The sequence below is a fragment of the Mustelus asterias genome, chromosome 1 (assembly GCF_964213995.1).
Source record: "Mustelus asterias chromosome 1, sMusAst1.hap1.1, whole genome shotgun sequence".
In the NCBI taxonomy this organism is placed as follows: Eukaryota; Metazoa; Chordata; class Chondrichthyes; order Carcharhiniformes; family Triakidae; genus Mustelus; species Mustelus asterias.
The window spans coordinates 20,458,730-20,481,813 of NC_135801.1; the positions used below are offsets into that span (position 1 = coordinate 20,458,730).

Sequence of the window (23,084 nt, forward strand, 5' to 3'; positions counted from 1 at the left end):
TCGCATTAAGTTGATCTTTCTCTACACCCTAGCTATGACTGTGACACTACATTCTGCACTCTTCTTTCCTTGCCTATGTACGGTATGCTTTGTCTGTATAGCGTGCAAGAAACAATACTTTTCACTGTATAGTAATACATGTGACAATAATAAATCAAATCAAAAAGACCTTTTCCCTAACAAAATGTTTTGGCGCACCAACACTGCCCTTCGTATTCATTCTATAATTATTAACTGTCTTTTTTTTAAAACTGTACCATTGTCTTTGCTGCTGAACTCATTTTTTCATGTTTTAAATTCCAATTGTAAGGAAGAGAAAAAATTTAATTCTTTATTGGCACTGGACGCTGTTGGATTATATTTTGCTTCTCTCATTCCAGAGCCGTTTCAAGCCTGGACTGGATTTTATGCCTCTCAGAATAGACTCAAAGGAATGGCACGGAGAGCAAACTCATTCCTGTACGCCTGTGAATCCCTTTTCACGTTGTACCTCTTGAGGTTCCCTTCAGGGTCTATAGACAAACTTTGGGCTCTGCAACGAATTCAGCAGCTGAGATGGGCAGTGTCGGAGGTGAGGACTTTCAGGTGCCTAGCCGATCAGCTATGTTTCCCGTGAGGCAGAAAATGAAGAAATGCTCCAAATTCTAGTCATGGACTCTTTTGAAATGCTAATCAAAACTCTGACGTGCTTTTTTAAAAAAAATTGTTGTCTGAAAAGTAGCATTATCAAACATGACCAAAATGCATAGCATTTTTTCAAAAAAAGAGGACAATGGGACAAATGTAATTATGTGAATATTTCTGGGGGGAGAGGAGTTCTGTTAAATCCACATGAGGAATGCAAAGCACTCCATGCCTGTTCACGCAAGACATAGCTCTATGGGATAATACAGTACAAAACCTATTTTTGGTGCCAAGTATCTGGTGTAGTATCCTGTTCTTGTAGAACTGTGCTTATGATAAACATAGAAGATAGGAGCAGGGGGAGGCCATTTGGCCCCTTGAGCCTGCTCCGCCATTCATCACGGTCATGGCTGATCATCCAACTCAATAGCCTAATCCTGCTTTCTCCCCATAACCCTTGATCCCATTCACCCCAAGTGCTATATCCAGCCGCCTCTTGAATGCAGTCAAATGATAGTGTTGAAGCTACTTATTTAACCTGCAGGCTTGAGGGGCCAAATGGCCACCTCCTGCTCCTAATTTGTCTATACATGTGTTACTATCCTTTTTGATAATGCATTTCCAGAAAAATATGTTAATTTTGAAAAACACTAAAATTAAGATTTTCATGATTTGACTTGCAATGGTAACCCAAAAACAAAATCACTGTTTTAGTTATCCTAACTGTGTGGAATTCATCTGTGTTTATTGAAGCAAGGCAAGTTAAGGAGCCAGACTGATTTCTTCATATTGGAGCATTTGCAAAAGTAACCACTCAGTAACTAAGAAACATGGAGGGAATTTTAAAAGTTAGTACTCCCAGCCATGCAGAGCTCTCACTGGAATTTGGGTGTGAAAGATTGTGCTGCCAATATTGGTTTGGTCCTTGGCCAGATCTATAAGTTGGTGAGATCCGGTACAGGACTGATAGCGTTTTGTATAAAATGAACAAAGTTTGAGATTCAAGTCACTTACTCAGTGAATACAGCCACAAGATTCCACAGGTTTTGAACAAATAGAAATAAACTTAACGATACAAAGAAAAGATAAAATAATTTACAATCTTATACAATGAGATTCAGGGTACATGTGAATTAACAAGCAAACTTTGGTCGAACACCAGCACAATAAATGCCAGATGTTACCAAAATGGATTCCATGGATTTACACATCCATGCATCATTAACATTTTGATTTAACTAATCCCACTGAAACTCTGTTTTCTTCATGAGGGATTCCAATCTTCACTTTCGAAGGTCTTGCCTTGGATTTTTCTCCAAATATTGCTCCAACTTCGCTTCAATGATGGCCCAACTTGCATGGTTTTAATCATCTCCACCGAGATTCTGTTCCCCCTAAATTCCCAAGTACACTCGAGCACCAATTCACAGCACAATTTCAGCTCTTTAGCCATGCCAAGCAGTGATACGTTTGCCCCAAAGATCCACAGCACAGAGATCTTCGGGTCTTCTCTTGAACCCTCTTCAATTACCAGACTCGGATGGCATCAACAACTGCCCACCTCTAAGTTTCAGTCTTGTTTCCTGAATTTCTATTTGTCTGGATTCCTGAATATACATCCAAACATCAAATTACAGAGACAGTTTCAGATCTTCAAGTACACAGAGCTTAACATTACTGCTCTAAAGAGGTAACTTTGCTCCAGTGGCTGTCTTCATTTACCAGGCCACTTCCTGGGCCCTCTTTATTAAGATCTGCTTTCCGCAGCCCTCTCTCAAACTTGGAGCCTGTTTCTCCACTCCTCTCTTTTACCTGAACCTAACTCAGACCTGGCCCCTGTCTTTGTCCTTTAACTGGGACATCCTTTTGGGTCCTCTCCGTGTCCCCTCTTACCTGTTTGGGACCTCTCCCTTGTCTCCTGTCTGGGACACTTGCGCTCTGCAACCTGTCACTTCACCTGGATTTTTGCACCCTTCTTCTTTTCTCTTTATGCGCTGGTGTGCAAGGCCTATCCTGGGCCTAAAGAGTGGAAAGATGCAGAACTACATATGTGCAGACCACTCCTAGCCGATGCAGAAAGTCCAAGGTCCATTGGGAGATGAAGTTCCCAAGCTCTGAGCTCAAGATTAAGGTAAGCTGAGTTTCATAACAATGATGCAAAGATTTGCCACACAGTGGGCAGAGAATGACGAAGGTCATGCTGTGGCCTGCACTAAGATTACAGCTGAGTGAGAATGTTTACTTCAATGAGTGATCCAACATTATTAAATAGAAAATTGTGATAGTTTCCTTTCACAGTGTTAGTAAAGCATTATAAGTCTTTACACCATATCCTTCAACATTGGTCTATTAGGTACAACATCATGATGGCATCACTGGGACGGAATCTCCCAAAGTCAGAGATATGTACATGGATCATCTATTACAAGGGATGTGGGCTGTGAAATCAGTAATGGCTGCTATATTTCAAGAAACCCTGAACACTCGAAAGGATAAATTGGATTTTCCTCGTCCCTATAGTCAAGACACTAGAAGTACAGGTACAGATATTTTCTTGAATAAGTTGCAAAGTGTTCTTGAATGTTATATACAGTGTTCAGTGTTGACTGGGCATAACAGGTAAGCTAAGCAAGTTGACAATAAAAGCAGTCACCATACAATAGAACTCTTACAGTGCAGGTGAGGCCATTTGGCCCAACAAGTCTGCAATGGCTCTCTCCTCTCTTCTGCCCTATCTCTAAGTCCACACATTTACCATGGCTAATCCCATCTAACCTACACATCTTGGGACACCGAGGTGCAATTTAGCATGGCCAATCACTTAACCTGCACATCTTTGGACAGTGGGAGGAAACTGGAGCACCCGGAGGAAGCCCACGCAGACATGGGGAGAATGTGCAAACTCCACACAGACAGTTGCCCTAGGCCGGAATTGACCGGGTCCCTGGAGCTGTGAGTCAGCAATGCTAACCACTGTGCCACCGTGCTGTCATTAATTTTTATTCAAATTAATTGGCACAATAGGCAAAAATAGATTAGTCAATGTATAATAAACTTTTCACCAACTATTGAAAAGTAGTGAAAGGTTGTGTCATAAATTGCAATGATTTCCTCGTTTGCACTCATAGGGCGATTCTGAGCGTAAGTGGGTATGTGATGGCATTCTGTCTTACTAAACCTGGTTATAGCCTTGTTTTATTGTCAAACAGTTTTAATGTTACTTATTTCTTTATCTTCCCTCCATTCCCAGTTCAGAGCCTTGTCAACAACTCTCTCCTCTCATTTACACTGTCCACATTGATAATCCTTATTCCACAGAAACCCTTGTCTGAAGACACAGATTCCAGGTTATAAGGCGAAAGCATGCTTTGATCCCTTGACGTAGTAACAGCATAGGTATCAGCAACTTTGGTAATGATCGCTTCTCAGCCTTTTGGCTAAGATCAAGTGTAGTTTTTGATCCCGCACTTGATAAAAGTCAGTGAGGTTATACTGTGGCTGCATTTGAAGCAATTTTTTTAAAATGGCATCGAGGCTTTTTGGCTAAGATGCAAATGAGATCAAGCACTAGGGCAGGTGCAACACCTGCTCCTATCAGCTTGGATCATGTAGATCGAACCCAAGACGGGAAGAGGGCAGCCTGTCTTGTCAGCTTGGATCTGTAATGTCTCACTGGTCGACACTTTGAACTGGACTTTGGATATAACTAAATAAAAATGATTAGCAAATAGAATTTACAGGAGAGACCGTGTACTTGCAAATCTGCATCTCAATGTAGATTTTGACTATTTTGCAAAAAAAAAGGTTGCTTGACAAGAAGTTGCCCTTCAGAGCAATTGTAGATAAGATTTTAAGATCTTGTGGTAGATTCACAGAAGTTCCAATTGGTTGCATGTTTATGTCTGAATCTTGGTGCGATGCAACAAAATTCATGCAAATCTTGTTCAAATCAGCCAACCGTTGGAAACAACTGTAGTGAATAAAATTATTGTGGAAAAGTCTGCAATTTGCAGCCTTGTTGACCATATTTTAGAATAAACTAAAAGGACTTCACGGGGATTTAAGGAAGCCAATTTGATGAAAAGTAAACATTAAATGTCACAAAAGTAAAAGTGATTCCAATTAAGTACCGAAGAATTTTTTGTGGATGCATGTACAGACACAAGCGTAAAGTAAACTAAAAAGGAGTATTTTAATTGCATGGTTTTAAGATAAAATGCACGTTTCAAGTTATTAATTCATACAAGAGTACTTCCATAGATTGCCCTGTTTAGAGGAAGCTATTATACTTTTTTTTGGCGCACAGTGTTCAAATTTTGACATGACCCTTGCAATGGGTAACAGCTCTCTGAGAGGAATAAATCTAGTTCATGGAAATCTAAACAAAAAATAAGCCACAAATGCTCGAAAGTTTGAAAGCATCCAGCAAGTCAATCAGCAGCTTTATTGAAGAGGAACGATAGGTTGGTGTTTTGAGCAAGATTCTTAAAAAGCTCTGAAGAGGAGAGGGTGTGGTACAGGAAAGGAGCTCAAAACATTAACCTGTTTTCTCTTCTCTCTCCAATGGTGTTGACAGCCCAATTGCATGTTTCAGAGAATTTCCTATTTTTATTTGAACTAGTCTATAGAAATCTTTTAGCGGCTTATTAAATGAGGTTTTGAGGCATTGTTTATTTACCTCTTGTGTCAGCAAAGCATATTCATAGAATCCCTACAGTGCAGAAAGAGGCCATTCGGCCCATCAAGCCTGCACTGATAACAATCACACCCAGGCACTATTTCCGTGACCCCAATGAATTTACCTTGCTGATCTCCCTGACACTAAGGGGCAATTTACCAGGGCCAATCAACCTAACCCGCACATTTTGGACTGTGGTAAGAAAGCGGAGCACCCAAAGGAAATCCATGCAGACACGGGGAGAATGTGCAAACTCCACACACAGACAGTGACCCAAGGCTGGACTAGAATCTGGGTCCCTGGCGCTGTGAGGCAGCAATGCTCACCACTGTGCCACTCTATCGTTAAGTTTTACTTTAGGAGTACATCTTTGAATGCTCAGCACAAATATTATTGTCAGTTTTTACTCAAATGGATTTACAGTAATAAATTCAGCCTGCTACTCATTGTAATTTAGGATGACTGGCTCCATACTTTTCATTGGGGATGGGGCCAATTTTAAACATAGCTTTGTAATTTTCTTGCATTTCTTTTGATAGTTTCTGTAAATCGGTACAGCACTTCTGTCCATGTCTATGTTCACACTTCTCTCGAATGTCAAACTGTTTCTGCTTTTTTGTCTCTTCGAAAGAGGATGGCTCTTTACAGATAACCGTGTACAACCCTCTTGGATGGAACATAACGACAGTTATTAACATCTCTGTTGCTTATTCAGCCGTCAATGTTCATGACGATGCAGGCAATGTTGTGCCATCGCAGGTATCTGACTTGTGTTTAATTGCGTTGAAAATATTGACAAATTAATGCATTTAAATAGCTTGAATGACTATGCAGAGTCCATGGGTTGAATGTTTAGACCCTGGTGTAAATTGGAGCTGTTGGTTGGTATGCCTGCTTCATCCCGTCCTCAGGCCATTTTCCCAGATATTGGATAAGGGAGACAGTGGGCCTTCCTGCTTACAGGTGGCGAGTGGCCAATTGATCGAATTAAAGGTCGACTGCAGGATGTTAACTGTTCACTAAACCACACTCTTCCAACTCGAATGTTTAATTCAGAAACTAGTTTCCACTCTGGTCAAAAATCTAGTAAATTTTGCACAATAACTTTCTGGATGTGGCTTTAGTTTCCTTGGTTGGTCTATTTTTGCCCAATGCCCTGACTATTAAGGCATCAAAATGGGGACAGGGTGCTTGAGCGCATTGCCCTCTGGAAGTGTGTCTGCCACATTGGGTAAGGACAAACAAGGTGTCCATGACCCGTGCCTGAAGTGGACATTGAACAGTCTGCATAATTAAATTAGGGGCCGAAAGCTTGTTTGAAGCTCGCTCCTGCAAAATTCGTTTGCCCTAATTGGATGCACTCGGAAACCAAGACGGCAGCAAAAGAACGATTTACCTGAATGTTGAGCCATGAGGAGAAGGAATTCTCCTCCCAGCCACATGCTAATGGACTTGATCAGCATCAACGATCCCAGTCATTCCCCCCACCAAGCCTTGCCACCCCTGACCCAGAACCTGTTTCTTGGCCCAACCCCAAGAATACTCAGCTGAGTCCTCTTTGCAGTCTTGATGATGCTTCATGTGCACCATTGAAATGAAGCCCAGTACTGGAGAGCCTCCACCACGGGAACGACATTTATCTCCCCCGCCCCAAAATGTTCGCGGCCCAATTTCTAAGCCGTGCTTTGTTTCTGCTCCAATCAGAGCTGAGCAAAGCTGAGTATGTAGAAAGGAAAATTGGAAGGGTGATTCATACCCAGTGGTCCTTGGCGTTTCCTGGAAGCTGAGTATAGCACATATGGAGCTACCCTGGGAATATGCTGTTTATTCCATAGAAGCATAGAATCTTGCAGTGCACAAGGAGGCCATTCGGCCCATCGAGTCTGCACCGACCACAATCCCACCCAGGCCTTATCCCCATAACCCCATGCATTTACCCCAGCTAGTCCCCCTGACACGAAGGGGCAATTTAGCATGGCCAATCCAACTAACCCGCACATCTTTGGACTATGGGAGGAAACCGGAGCACCCGGAGGAAACCCACGCTGACACGGGGAGAATGTGCAAACTCCACACAGTCAGTGACCCTGCCGGGAATCGAACCCGGGTCCCTGACGCTGTGAGGCAGCAGTGCTAACCAGTGTGCCACGGTGCTCTCTCGGAACCAGAGTTGATAAAATCAAGCATCTTGAATAGGAGAGAGAAATTACAAAAACTAAATCCCCTCGGCATATATATTATACATATATATACTTTTAGCTTCTATTGTTTAAAAAAACCTTGTGGTAAATTACTGAATGATTTTCTAGTTCAGTTTCTTTAAATTAAATGTCCTTATGTTCAATGTGCATGGTGAAATAATAATTTTCATTTTCTGTTGCAGATCCAGAAATCTGCTTCTAACAGCACTTTTGACCTATATGTCCTTGTAAGATTAAATGCACTCGGCTACAGTAGGTACCTCGTAAAAAATAAAAAATCAACTTGCACCAAGGAACTAGACGACCAGTGCTCAAACAATCCTGCCTCGTATAGAGGGAGAGTGATTACATTTGACAGGAAGCCAGCCAGCGAATGGAAGAATCCGGGGCACAGACTACTTCCATTGATGAATGACTGCTATTTATTGATGCTGAATGAGGACACTAACCTACTGTACAGCATCACTGACAGGTGAGAACCAAGGTAAATGGCTCATTTATAAACCGAGCTTGAGAACAAAAACTCCAGCTTGCTTTGTTTAAATTTCAGCAAGCTTTAGAATAGCAACATAATGTAGAATGTGATTTGGTAAGGGAACTTCTTAAAAAGGTTCACCCCTAGATCCCTATTGAAGATGGTTAATATGGGCTTCTTTTAAACATGTAAACCTAGCTTGTGAAAATTAAGTTTATTTATTAGTCACAAGTAGGCTCACGTTAACACGGCAATGAATCCCCAAGTCACCACATTCTGGCGCCTGTTCAGGTACACTGAGGAAGAATTTAGCATGGCCAATTCACCTGACCTGCGCATCTTTGCTTCTCAGCCTTTTGGCTAAGATCAAATGTAGTATCAACATGCTGTGCTTGGTTGAAGTCATTAGCTTCATTTGAAGCTATTTTTAAAAGCGGCATCTTGGCCTTTTGGCGAAGATGCAAATGAGATCAAGCCTTGGAGGAGGAGCTATGCCTACTCCAATCAGCTTGGATCATGTAGATCAAGCGCAAGACAGGAGGTGAGAGCCCTGTCTTGTCAGCTTGGATCGGGAATGTCTCAACTTGTTGAGACTCTGAATTGGACTTGATTTGATTGAATTGGAATAAAAACAAAAAAAAACCTGCGCATCTTTTGGACTGTGGGAGGAAACTGGAGCACCCGGAGGAAACCACACAGACAGGATGTGCAAACTCCACACAGACGGTGACCCAAGCCAGGAATCGAACCTGGGTCCCTGGCGCTGTGAGGCAGCAGTGCTAACCACTGTGCCACAGTGCCGTGAAGTTGAATAGGGTAGAACTACTGCACAATTAATAGCTTGCATTCTATGTCGGGAATAACTTTTGCAATACAACTGCACTTGCACGATGCAAAACCTCTTTCCATGATGCGTTTTTGAAAGCCTCACATGTCTCAACAATAATTGTGACTCATTATCCAGTTATGATTTTTTTTGTTCCATTTTTTAATGTCAGCTTTCTCCGTGCTCTCCTTTTTGTGGAGGTGTGGATTCCTTCATGTGGCAGTGCTCCAGAATCTTACCTGGGGGACCTATTCTCCACGATTTCACTGCCTTTTACTGCTGGCCTGGCTGAGACTCGGCACGGGTCAATACTAAGCAAGTGACTTCCTGGCCTATACAATTCAGTTACCCCTTACCTTAATCAGCCCATCTAATAATGCACAAAGAGTCTGAGTCACAGTCATATATTTTTGCATGCTTTTCCCTTACTAATTTAATGTGAATTTGCTAGAGAAACAAATAGCGGAAAGCAAGTTACTTGTTTAGAAGGAATTAACACCAAAACTGCCACTATGACCTCTTCTGACTATGCTGAAACTGCTTGGTATGTAGTTTGATTCTCACTGGAGAGACCGATGTAAACACCATCAAATATATCTTTAATTCACAGTAAACATTGATTCTCAACATCAATCTTGTCACTTTGTGCCTTGCTCTTGTGGAATGGAGGATTGATTGGAAACCTTGAGATAGAAAGCATGAGCCATTGGGAAATCTTTGTTGTATGCGATGACCCTGTTGTCATAATAATAGCTGCTCTCTGTTGTAAATGCCAGATTCTCCCAGAAGGCTGTCAAGATAAACCAAGAGTTTTTGGAGTACCACGTTAATGGAGACATTAGACAGGGTCCAATCTCCGATAATTACATATTCACACCGAGTGGCTCAGCAATGCTGGTGTCAAAGTCTATTGGTATGGAAATAGTTACCGGAAAACTAGTAACTGAAATAAGGCAGTACTTCTACAGGTAATGTGCATCAAATGTAACATGTTCAGAATCTTTATATACTGATTTCTCATTAAGGTTGGGGTGACTGTAAATGAAAACAAAAAGAGAAAGATAGAATAAACTTGCCATTGTACATAAATAATCTTTTTTTTAATGTCGTTTTCTCGGGGGGTTAAGTATTGGTCAGGACGCTAAGAGAACGCTGCTGATTTTCTTTAAATATAGTACCATATAATCTTTCACATTCATCTGAGAAGCTAGACTGGCCTTAGTTAAACATCTCATCTGAATGAGAACATTTCCAATAACACTCATCTCAAAATTCCACTGAAGTGTCAGCTTGTACTCCAGCTTTGAACTCACAATATTCGGGTTCCAAGGGAAAGATGGTCCAACTTTAATTTGTTCACGATGTAGATGTTGCTGGCAAGGCCAACATCCCTAATTGCCCTTGAGAAGGTGGTGGGGAACAGCCTCCTTGAACTAATGTTGCAGACTACGTAGTGTTAGTGTACCCAAAATGCTGTTAGGGAGGGCGTTCCAGGTATTTTGACCCAGTGACACTGAAGAAGCGGTGATACATTTCCAAGATAGGATGGTGTGTGGCTTTGAGGAGAACTTGCAGGTAGCGATTTTCCCTTGTGTCTGTTGCCCTGTCCTTCTAGGTGGTAACGGTCGCTGGTTTGGAAGGTGCTTTTAAAGGAGCCTTGGTGAGTTGTTGCAAAGCATCAGGTGGTGCCATTGTGCAGGAATGATGGAGGGAGTAAGTCTCTCTGCTGTTGACTGAAGTGCCAACCAAATGGGCTGTTTGTTCTGGATGGTGTTGAGCTTCTTGAGTGTTGTTGGAGCTGCACTACTCCAGGCAAGTGGAGAGCATTCCATCACACTCCTGACTTGTGTCTTGTAGATGATGGATAGGCTTTGGTGGGACGCAGGATGGAATTTAAATCACTCGCCGCATTTTGCGGTCTCCCCCACCCCAAAAGCAACACAAAATTTCGCCCTTAGTTATCTGACTTTCAGATGCCCTCTACAGGAAAATTGGCATCTCTGACCAGGAAAAGCAATTTTGAGGCTTTTCAACAATCAGATTGAAATGTCCTCACTGAGAGCACCAGCGAAAGATCCCACTGTACATTCACACTGGCGTGCAACCGATTCCTGGCCTTCCCACCATGTTGTCCCACCGTGCTGGCCATCAAACCTGCCAGTCGGGGTTTGGCAGAACTCCACCAATATTATTCTTTTTAAATGTTGCAACATTAATTTTCTTCTCAGAGACTGAAACTCTACATTTGTAAAATTAATTTTTCAGACCAAAGAAGTTACTCATTAAAGATAATTTATTATGCTACTCCTAAATGTGTCAATCCAAACTTTTCCAGCTACAAATATAGATTCGGGCCATTCCAATGATTTCCGTGTTGCTTCTATTGACGAGGACTATAACAGCATGCACTGTAGAAGATCAGGGTATCTCTGACAGCAGCTTCTGGATATTTATATTTAGCACGTGTGACCATATAATTTGCTGTCAGCTTTCCACTGCATTGACAGTGAGTGCGAACAGACTCATTGGGCGGGATGGGCGAGATTCCCTCCCACCGCCCCCACCGCATATTTTCTGGTGGCGGAGACAGCCTACCTCCGTTTGCAGTGGGATCTTCCAGTCCGACCAGTGTCTACAGTTTTTTGCATGCCCTGTACCCTCTGTCGCCGGGGAACATGCCGCAGAGTGTCACCATTGGCAGGACTGGAAGATGTTGCTGGTGGGAAGGGCTAGAAAATTTTGGCCACTGTTATTACATCAGTAAAACGTAAGTGGAAAGTTAATTAATCTGTCGTCATTTTGTGGTGTTCAGCACTCATCCTGTTTAGGATCCCATCCCTGATGCTAACTTCAAAACTTAAACCTCTCTCAATCTTTTAGACCTGAGGAAAAACTCATTGTAGTATTAGGTGTACCTTGTTTCATTGGAAATGGGTTTTTCTATATTTGTAAATTCCTACTTTCTCGTGGCAGTCAATTAAAAATCTGTTCAGAATGGAATGGAGCTCGAGCTGCTGTATGTACTATTAAACACCAGTGATTTTTATCTATTTTAAACAGCAATACTTCTGCTGGTGCAAAAGATTACCAATATGCGATATTCACAAGGATCTATCGTGTACCTAATGGGTATGATGGGTCAATGCTATGCAATAGAATTGAACAGGAGTATACTGTTGGACCACTGGACCTGAACAGGGAAGCGATCTTAAGGATGACAACAGATCTGAAAACCGACAGGACCATTTACACAGACAATAATGGTTACCAGATGATGAAGAGACTGTACAAGTTACATACCAACAATACTCTGGCTCGAGTAGGTAGACTGTTTATGTTGCACTTATACTTAGGGTATGGGGGGGAAAGGAGAGTCTGAATTCTTGCTACTTTTAGAACCTTACAGCAGAAATCCTTTCTGACATTTGGGAAAGTACTGAAGATGAAATAATATCTTCATTCATTGTGGGTTTCATTGTATTATCCCTCCTTTATGGTTCTTCCTCTCTCCAAATGTTACTATTTAGATTGTCATGTTCATAATTCACCTCTGTTACTCCATGTGACATTTGCCTTTCTCCTCACGCAAATGCCATCCTAGTGTTGATGGCACTCTAATTGCAAGTTGTGTTGCAGACCATTGCGTTTCTTAAGGTTGGTGAGAATCTATCTTGCTTTTACCAGGAAACCATTTACACCTATTCATGATCTTACTTTAATGAGACAAATCACCAATGCTCTGTTCCAGTACCTGAAACCCCCACTTTTCCCTGTATGTGGCTGTCTTTTGTATTATGGTGCAAGAACAATCTGCAATTCAAGCAGTTGCATTTCTTGTGCTTTTTGTTCCTCCCTTCCTTTTGCTTTCGCTTCCTTTGTTCGACTGGAATAGGACTGAGGGAGAGATTCTTAGCAGGAGTACTGAGGGTAAGCAAAGTACTGATTTATTTATTTAATTGTATTCCTTGTTTGTTTCGCGGGCTTTTTTCAAGGTTTTAAATTAAAGGAAGTGAGGTCAGCTGAAGGGGATTCTGGTAGGTTGAGTTCTTAGTATAAAAGTCAGTTACCTGGGGGCTTCGACCTCTTTGTTCGACTGGAACATAAAAAGCCGGCCGCACTATACAGCGGGCAGCGTCGGGAGCGGGCAGCAGAGTGTGTGGGAAGCAGAGTGTGAGCTTTAAGGGCTTTGGCTCACAGGGCTTAGGCTGAAAGGGCGAGGCAAGGTAAGTTATTTTTATCCAAACCTGTATCGGATAAGGGTAGCTATGAGCGATAGGCCAGTTCGGTGCTTCCAGTGTGGGATGTGGGAGTTCCTGGAAACACCTAGCCTCCCAGAGGTTCACATTTGTGCCAGGTGCGTGGAACTGCAGCTCCTGAGGGACCGTGTCACGGAACTGGAGCTGCAGATTGCTGACCTTGGTCTAGTCAGGGAGCATGAGAGAATAATTGACATGAGTTATAGGCAACTAGTTACACCGGGGCATCGGGAGGAAGACACGTGGGTCACAGTTAGGAGGAGTAAAGGTCAGAAGGGTAACGTACCAGAGAGTACTCCAGTGGCTGTCTCTCATAATAGGAAGGGCTCAGCGACAGGTGTGAGAGGGGAGGGGAGTGAGCAATTAGAGGAGGGGTCACCTGTGGTTGTCCCACTCCAAAACAAGTATATTGTTTTGGATAGTGTGGGGGAGGATGACTCTCCAGGGGTAAGCCACAGTGACCAGGTCACTGGCACACAGTCAGGCTCTGTGGCCCGGAAAGGAAAGAGAGGGGTTAGGAGAGCAATAGTGGTGGGGGATGCGTCGGTTAGAGGCACGGACCGGCGATTCTGTGGGTGCGAAAAGGACTCCAGGATGGTAGTCTGCCTACCTGGTGCTGGGGTCATGGATGTCTCCGAGCGGATAGGAGGCATATTAAAAGGGGAAGATAAAGAAACGGATGTCATTGTACACATTGGTGCAAATGACGTAGCTAGGAAGAGCAGGGGGATCCTACGAGAGCAATTCAGGGAGTTGGGAAATAGGCTAAAAAGTAGGGCCTCCAGGGTAGCCATGTCTGGGCTGCTCCCAATGCCTCGTGCCAGTGAGGCTAAGAATAGGGAGTTAGTAAAATTGAATGCTTGGCTAAAGGACTGGTCCAGGAGGGAGGGCTTCATTTTCCTAGATCAATGGGAAGTTTTCAGGAGAGGATGGCACCTGTACAAGAAGGACGGGTCACAACTAAGTTGGAAGGGCACGAATATCCTGGCTGGGAGTTTTGCCTGTGCAGTTCGGAGGGGTTTAAACTAGTATGGCAGGGGGGAGGGGATCAAAATATTAGGACTACAAGTGTAGAGGCTGGGGACGAGCTTGGGGCTGGGACAAGGCTGGCAAAGAAGAAGAGCACTCTGGGGGAGGATGACCTCACTGGGCCTGGAGGTCTGGAGTGCTTATACTTCAATGCAAGGAGCGTAGCAGGTAAGACAGATGAACTTAGGGCCTTAATGCTCACGAGGAATTTTGATGTGGTTGCGGTGACAGAGACTTGGTTGAAAGAGGGACAGGACTGGCAGCTGAATATTCCGGGGTACAAGTGTTTTAGGCGAGACAGAGGAGGGGCCAAAAGAGGTGGGGGAGTAGCAGTATTAGTTGGAGAGCATATTACAGCGGTGCAGAGGGAGGACAATTCAGAGGGGTCGTGTAACGAGTCACTCTGGGTGGAGCTTAGAAACAGGAAGGGCGCAGTCACTATGTTGGGGGTGTACTACAGGCCCCCCAACAGCCCAAGGGAAGTGGAAGAACGGATATGTCAGGAGATACTGGATAGGTGCAAGAAAAATAGGGTTGTTGTAGTGGGAGACTTCAATTTCCCTGGTATAGACTGGAAATCGCTGAGAGCAGGGACTCTGAATGGGGAGGAATTTGTAAAATGCGTACAGGAGGGTTCTTTGGAACAATATGTAGATAGCCCGACTAGAGAGGGGGCTATACTGGACCTCGTACTGGGGAATGAGCCCGGTCAGGTCTTCAAAGTTTCGGTAGGGGAACATGTGGCAAATAGTGACCACAATTCTGTTAGCTTTAGGATAGTGATGGAAAAGGATGAGTGGTGTCCCAAGGGTAAGGTGTTGGATTGGGGGAAGGCTAACTTTAGTGGGATTAGGCAGAAATTGGCAGCTCTTGATTGGGAGAGGCTGTTTGAAGGTAAATCCACATCTGGCATGTGGGAGTCTTTTAAGGAACAGTTGTTAGGGCTACAGGACAGGCATGTGCCTGTTAAAAAGAAGGATAGGAAGGGTAGGATTCGAGAACCGTGGATAACCAGGGAAATTGAGGGACTGGTCAAAAAGAAAAGAGAGGCGTATGGTAGGTCCAGGCAGCTAAAAACGGAGGGAGCTCTGGAGGAGTACAAAGAAAGTAGGAAAGAACTCAAACGGGGAATTAGAAGAGCAAAAAGGGGTCACGAAAGGTTCTTGGCAGACAGGATTAAGGAGAATCCCAAGGCGTTTTATTCATACGTTAGGAACAAAAGGGTTGTCAGGGAAAAAATTGGACCTCTCAGGGACAAAAGTGGGGAATTATGCTTGGAGCCCAAAGAAGTAGGGGAGATCCTAAATGAATACTTTGCGTCGGTATTCACAAAGGAGAGGGATGTGTTGACTGGGAGTGTCTCGGAGGGGAGTGTTGAACCGTTGGAGAAAATCTCCATTACAAAGGAGGAAGTGTTAGGTTTGTTAGAGAATTTAAAGACTGACAAATCCCCAGGGCCTGATGGAATCTATCCAAGGCTGCTCAGGGAGACGAGAGATGAAATCGCTGGGCCTCTGACACAAATCTTTGTCTCGTCACTGGACGCAGGTGAGGTCCCAGAGGATTGGAGGATAGCTAATGTGGTCCCGTTATTTAAGAAGGGTAGGAAGGATAACCCGGGTAATTATAGGCCGGTGAGCTTGACGTCCGCGGTGGGGAAGTTGTTGGAGAAGATTCTTAGAGATAGGATGTATGCGCATTTAGAAAGGAATAAACTCATTAACGATAGTCAGCATGGTTTTGTGAGAGGGAGGTCATGCCTCACTAACCTGGTGGAGTTGTTTGAAGAAGTGACCAAAATGATTGACGAGGGAAGGGCCGTGGATGTCGTCTATATGGACTTTAGTAAAGCGTTTGACAAAGTCCCTCATGGTAGGCTGGTGAAAAAGGTTGGATCTCATGGGATAAAGGGGGAGGTGGCAAGATGGGTGGAGAACTGGCTTGGTCACAGAAGACAGAGGGTGGTAGTGGAAGGGTCTTTTTCCGGCTGGAGGCCTGTGACTAGTGGTGTTCCGCAGGGCTCTGTATTGGGACCTCTGCCGTTTGTGATTTATATAAATGATCTGGAAGAAGGTGTAACTGGGGTGATCAGTAAGTTTGCGGACGACACAAAATTGGCAGGACTTGCAGATAGTGAGGAGCATTTTCAGAAGCTACAGAAGGATATAGATAGGCTGGAAATTTGGGCAAAGAAATGGCAGATGGAGTTCAATCCTGATAAATGCGAAGTGATGCATTTTGGTAGAAATAATGTAGGGAGGAGCTATATGATAATTGGCAGAACCATAAAGGGTGTAGATACGCAGAGGGACCTGGGTGTGCAAGTCCACAGATCCTTGAAAGTGACGTCACAGGTGGAGAAGGTGGTGAAGAAGGCATATGGCATGCTTGCCTTTATAGGATGGGGCATAGAGTATAAAAGTTGGGGTCTGATGTTGCAGATGTATAGAACGTTGGTTCGGCCGCATCTGGAATACTGCGTCCAGTTCTGGTCGCCACACTACCAGAAGGACGTGGAGGCTTTGGAGAGAGTACAGAGAAGGTTTACCAGGATGTTGCCTGGTATGGAAGGGCTTAGTTATGAGGAGAGATTGGGTAAACTGGGGTTGTTCTCCCTGGAAAGACGGAGGATGAGGGGAGACTTAATAGAGGTGTATAAAATTATGAAAGGCATAGATAGGGTGAACGGTGGGAAGCTTTTCCCCAGGTCGGTGGTGACGTTCACGAGGGGTCATAGGTTCAAGGTGAAGGGGGGGGAGGTTTAACACAGATATCAGACGGACATATTTTACACAGAGGGTGGTGGGGGCCTGGAATGCGCTGCCAGGCAAGGTGGTGGAGGCGGACACACTGGGAACGTTTAAGACTTATCTAGACAGCCATATGAACGGAGTGGGAATGGAGGGATACAAAAGAATAGTCTAGTTTGGACCAGGGAGCGGCGCGGGCTTGGAGGGCCGAAGGGCCTGTTCCTGTGCTGTATTGTTCTTTGTTCCTCTTCCCTTTATTTCGAATTCAAGCTGCTTTAATTATTTTCATGTTCAGGCTGTTTCATTTGTAATTGAATTCTAGCCATTTCCAATGATTCTGACTGTGTTTCTGGCCATTTTAAATGCTGAGATATTGCCACAATTATCTCCCATCTTCTTTACGCTGTTGGGTAATGTCACTGCAACGTTTTTGCCAATTCCAAAAGCTTTGTTTTAGTCACCTTTTGTAAACCACCTTGCATGACTTCTTCCACACGCAGGAACTTCTTAGCCTCTGAAAGATCCATTATTACACTCCCTATTTATACCTGAATACAACACCTGAAAAGCAAACACAAATATGCTTACCGCTCATTGTCTTTGAGTTCAATAATCCCAAATCAATCAAGAAATATAGATTTTAATCCCGCAAAAGAGCCCCCAAATGTTTTAACTTGGGTCAGAAACTCCAAAGTGTTCCAGAAGTCTGCCTGGATCATAACTTTTGCAATTTGAATTTGGCTAGGGTAAGCATGAGATATTTCTCTTCAGGTATGATTCAAGTGACCCACTAAGGAGCTTTTATCAAATAAAGTTTATTTAAGTATATAGTTAACATGTATAGGAAAATAATTAGCAAAACTTTTACCAATTACAAACAAGAAAAAAGCAATCATGATATTGTATAAACCTTACCAGCTAAACACCATTCCAACGAAACAAATCCCATAAACAAAACCTTTGACACAGGTTTAATACATAAAATACGAATGCTCACCTGATGCTGGAACTTAGACCTTTGGGTGGAGAATGGAAACTCTGATTTCCCAGCCTTGTAACTTCTAGCAGCCCTCTGGATATACACCCAGAACAGCTTCTCAAAACACCGGGGTGAGACACTCGGCAAGCCAACCACCGACAGCAGATTTTCTACTCCAGGAAGGCCAGGAACCTTGTTTGCAGCTAACAGCAGACTCTGTAATACCGGGGGGAGAGAGAGAGAGAGAAACAATGCTTTCGATCTGATGTCTACTCCCTTCTAAACTAAAACTGAAAATGAATCCTTAGATTTTTTTTTTCCTGGGGATGAACCACCTGACTTTGACTTGTCAATCAATCTTCCCCCTCACAATGCAAGGTCATAAAAGATCCAAGAGTAAAGATAAACAAAACTCCATTTAAGCCATTGAAGTAGCAATAAAATGACTTCTAGCAGCCGGTCCGGCAACAATAAAAAACCCAAAAAGGTCTGCATACATCTGCAGAGAACACGATTTAAAAAAAAATCTCTTAAAGGTACATCAACATCACACTGTGCTACCAATACGGATCCTGTTGCCACAGCGCTGATGCAAATGGCAAAAGTAAAGCAATGCTTTAGAATTGTTGCACCCCATTGCACTGGGTGTTGCCATGAGGTGATCTGATACGCACTTGGGATTAATATTCAAAATTGCAGTATATTTTGTTGATTTAACATGTCTTTTTTCATGCAAGTAGAATATAATTTAGACTGCAGCGATTCAAAAAGGTAGCTCACCAACCCTTTGTCACCAGGGCAATTAGGAATGGGCAGTAAATGCAGGCTTGGGAAGCAACGCCCACATCCCTTGAATGAATAAAAAATGTGTACAATTGCATTTTGAAAAACCAAGTTGTTCAGAGGTGAATAATTTTTAAACCTTGTGAGAGTCTTTCCTTCTATAGTAAACTATGGCTGTCCTTGGATTTTTTTTTGTACAAGTACCAGCTGCCTCCTATGGAGCATGGCAGCTAGAAGGGAAATATTAACAAGTTTTTTGCTTGTGTTACAGAACTATTACCCTCTTGTGAGGACCGCTTATGTTGAGGAAAGTGGCACAAGGCTTGTCATATTAGCGGAGAGAGCACATGGCATTTCCAGCCAAGCTGATGGGCAGTTGGAGGTGAGAAGTTTTTACAGTTTGAAGCAATTTTTTTGTTGTTATTATCAGTTTTTATGAATGACATCATTCTGTATTGTACCACTGAAATATCCACTACACAATACAAACCCATTCTTTAAAGGTCAGGCAGTTAAAATGAAGTGAGTCAATTTCGAGATTAGTTTTACATTTTTTGTTTAGATGGAAAGTTTAGCATTTAAACCTGAAGGAACTGAAGTCCACCTTAATTTTTATTCATTCGTGGGACATGGGCATTGCTGGATGGCCAGCATTTATTGCCCATCTCTAGATGCCCTTGGAGGGCAATTGAGGGTCAACCACATTGCTGTGGCTCTGGAGTCACATATAGACCAGACCAGGTAGGATGGCAGATTTCCTTCCCTAAAGGACATTAGTGAACCAGATGGGTTTTTCTGACAATCAGCAATGGTTTCATGGTCATCAGTAGATTCTTAATTCCAGATATTTTTTATTGAATTCAAATTCCACCATCTGCCTTGGCGGGATTCGAACCCGAGTCCCCAGAACATTAGCTGAGTTTCTGGATGAATAGTCTGGCAATAATACCACTTGGTCATCACTTCCCCTGAAGTCTGTGTCAGGGATGCTAGTTAATTCTCATCCAAGTCGTTAATGTTGTTGAAATCAGTCAGTTGTTTGAAAACAACAACAGGATTTTGCCTTTTGGGTTGGGACCTCACCACTGAGGTCAAATGGCGGTCACAACCCTTCACTGTGTGGAAACAGTCACTTGGCACTGATGTGAAGACTGCTTATTCTGTTACTAGAATAAAACCAAGCAGAGCCAATGGGCGATGCATCAAATTGGAGGCCATGACAATAAGTAGTTCACACAAGCTGGATCATCCAAACTACCAAGGGAATCCCTTTGTCCAACTGAGATGATTTTCTCATAACTTTGTCTTGCTTCTGTGCAGTGCTATCCCTGTGGCTTCAGTAGAGGTGGAGGCAGGCTGCTCACTGCCCTGCTCTGACACATGATGTGACTGTAGCGGATGTCCTCTGGGTTCTGAAGCCTGGTCCCACCAAAGCTTTGCTGCATTAGGAGCCCACTCGATCTTTGGGCAGCACGTGTGGCTTCGTCCAAGGGAGCAAGGGCAAGGGCCAAGAAGTGGGTTCACCTTGAGAAGAGCCCACAGTACCATGACCTCTTTCTCCATCTCTGCATATTCCCTTTCGTGGGCCATCTTTGCTTCCCTGCTAACCAAAAACAAGAGAGCATGTGAGTCTGACATTTAGCCAAGTCAAGGTTTTGATTAGCGTCCTGTAAATTCATGTCCACAGGATGTATTGGTGGTGATCTGGTGTGTCTGATTCGACCACTAAGTTATATTTCATTGGTGATCAGTGAAAAGTATCTATTTGTGATGTGTAATTATTCAATGAAAGTTACAATTAGGGATGAGGTAAGCCCTAAGTTGAACTTCATTTTTTTTGCTGTTTATTTGCATGGCTGTCTTGCGCAGACCTTATTTCTCTTCAAAATAAAACCAGACTCTGAGTTTAATAAAAATAAAGGTTTACTGTAGAAATTTCAGTGGTTAGTTGATAATATCCTGATCTGTCTCTATCGCCACCTCAGCTGTGTAACTTTAGTGATCAACTTCTCCCACAATGATACTGTTGCAGATGATGCTTCACCGGAGATTATGGAACAACAAAGAATGGAATCTGGGCTATAATCTTACACTGAATGACACCTCTGTGGTGCGCCCACTTTTCTGGTTGATGTTGGGCTCAGCGTCGACAACCTCATCGTTATATCAGAGTGGGATGGCACTCGAGTTCAGACCCGTTGTTATGTACGGCCCTGTCTCAGGTATGTGCTTCTGAGCTTATAGACGGGGTCAGAGGTTGAAAATCTGTTTTGAGGAGCTTTGTTGTCAGTGGGTATGGCTGACCAGTTGTTGTATTAATGTTGCATTTCTTTTCCGTCAGCAGCAGGGCAATATCATATTTAGAACTCGTAACCTGCAGCAGAATGGTGGGGACGGGGGACATGATGTGGAGATGCCGGCGTTGGACTGGGGTAAACACAGTAAGAAGTTTAACAACACCAGGTTAAAGTCCAACAGGTTTATTTGGTAGCAAAAGCCACACAAGCTTTCGAGGCTCTGAGCCCCTTCTTCAGGTGACTCACCTGAAGAAGGGGCTCAGAGCCTCGAAAGCTTGTGTGGCTTTTGCTACCAAATAAACCTGTTGGACTTTAACCTGGTGTTGTTAAACTTCTTACTGTGGGGACGGGGGAGACAGTTCACGTACTCCATTTTCCAGCAGCAGCCACAGTCTCCTCTGTGGTGCTGGCGAGTGCAACAGCTGCTGGACTTTGATTGGCTGGCAGTTCGGGGTGGCTGGCAGTTCGGGGTGGCTGGCACCTCCAGGCGGGCACGATGTTGTATCCCAGGATCCTCAGACAGGAGAACGGACCACCACTGTGGTCCTTTTAAGTGCCTAATGGGTCTTCCTCCTAAGAGTCTTCATGGGTATCTGTCCAGTTTTTTGGGCAGTATGTAAGACACCCGCTGAAAACAAAAGGTTCTGCCTGCTGTTTGCATTATCCAGCATTCAGTCATACAACCTGTTGTTTTTGAGACAATAAGATAAGCTTTTTCTCCCAGTGCACTTGCTAGCCTATATTTGCTTTTTTTAACATACATTAAAGTCTGAAACTGGTCAATGCACAAGCAAAAAAAAACCTTGTTCCACATATTCTTTCTGTATTTTTATTCTGATAACAATGCTTTTTGTGACGTGCTGTATTTCACAGGAAAGGAGGCAGATGTTCCATCACACAATTCACAGAGCAACAGTTCAGAAAGTTCTGTCTTTCTCCCACCTAATCTCCATCTCCTAACACTTTGCCTGCCTGGCTGGCGATATAATTCAAACCACACTGAACATGTGCAAAATATAGTCCGAGGTAAGACATTATAAATTTGTACTGTATCGATGTGTTCTTGTCCAGAAGTATTTACAAGGTCAAGGAAGAACATTAGCACCTGAATTCACAGGCCACTTAATTGTTTTACGGAAAAGTTTATAAAGATTGTGTACTACGGATCTCATCCTTCTGTTCTGCTAACCACAGTGATCTTTACAAACTGTCAGGTTAAATTTGATGTCACCACAGACAGCCGGAGGAAGAATTAATGTGGTTGTTGTTGGCTAATTGAGCTGTTGTGTTGTGCTTATTTTTACATTAGCCTTTGCAAAAATAGTTGCACTGGTCAGATGGCACCACGTTAGCAACCTGAGGTTGCAACATACCGAACTCTGCTTGTTGTAAATCTTGATCTTGGCCATTAAGTCAAAAGGAAGACTGGGCTGAGACCTGGGGGTCATCATCAGGCAAGTGTAAACAAAGAAAGAACAAAGAACAATACAGCACAGGAACAGGCCCTTCGGCCCTCCAAGCCCGCGCCGCTCCCCGGTCCAGGATTGAATCCTGAATCCAGGATCCCCGCCCAATTTTCCAGCCTATCTACATACCAATATCCTATCCACCGAGCTGTCCCTCACAGCTACGATGCTTTGTTCATTACAACCTATTAACTCACCCCCACCCCCCTATTCCAGACCATGTGATCCCCAGGGAGAGGCGAAAACCCAGAGTGAAAAACCCCAGGGCCAATATGGGGAAAAAAAAAATCTGGGAAATTCCTCTCCGACCCCCTGAGGCGATCGAAACGAGTCCAGGAGATCACAATGGCCCTGATCAGAAAATGCTTCCCAACCCTAGTCATTTCCACTTCCATGAACACCATATGAATTCCCTGCCCCCGAGACAGGTTCCCAACTATCCGCAGTCTCGCTCTGTACTGGCACCAGCAAGATGATCATAGAATGAAGCCTTGAAACGAGAAACAAGGAACAATTAGCCCGCGCCGCTCCCTGGTCCAAACTAGACCACTCTTTTGTATCCCTCCATTCCCACTCCGGTCATATAACTGTCTAGATAAGTCTTAAACGTTCCCAGTGTGTCCGCCTCCACCACCTTGCCCGGCAACACATTCCAGGCCCCCACGACCCTCTGTGTGAAATATGTTCTTCTGATATCTGTGTTAAACCTCCCCCCCTTCA

The 23,084-nt window shown here is 43.6% G+C and overlaps 1 protein-coding gene and 2 non-coding genes across 3 annotated transcripts in view; all 3 read left to right on the forward strand.

Moving 5' to 3' along the window:
• Positions 1–23,084, forward strand: part of man2b2 (mannosidase, alpha, class 2B, member 2) — a 63,663-nt gene that overhangs the window by 22,645 nt on the left and 17,934 nt on the right. The window contains exons 8-16 of the mRNA XM_078210291.1: positions 381–571; positions 2,978–3,164; positions 5,934–6,061; positions 7,686–7,975; positions 9,581–9,772; positions 11,865–12,123; positions 18,873–18,983; positions 20,634–20,823; positions 21,772–21,924. Coding sequence (XP_078066417.1) covers positions 381–571; positions 2,978–3,164; positions 5,934–6,061; positions 7,686–7,975; positions 9,581–9,772; positions 11,865–12,123; positions 18,873–18,983; positions 20,634–20,823; positions 21,772–21,924 — 1,701 coding nt within the window. The remainder of the gene's footprint in view (positions 1–380; positions 572–2,977; positions 3,165–5,933; positions 6,062–7,685; positions 7,976–9,580; positions 9,773–11,864; positions 12,124–18,872; positions 18,984–20,633; positions 20,824–21,771; positions 21,925–23,084) is intronic.
• On the forward strand, positions 4,042–4,225 carry LOC144501475 (U2 spliceosomal RNA). The gene has a single exon (XR_013499116.1). It is a non-coding gene; the product is annotated as a U2 spliceosomal RNA (small nuclear RNA).
• On the forward strand, positions 8,319–8,505 carry LOC144501568 (U2 spliceosomal RNA). The gene has a single exon (XR_013499155.1). It is a non-coding gene; the product is annotated as a U2 spliceosomal RNA (small nuclear RNA).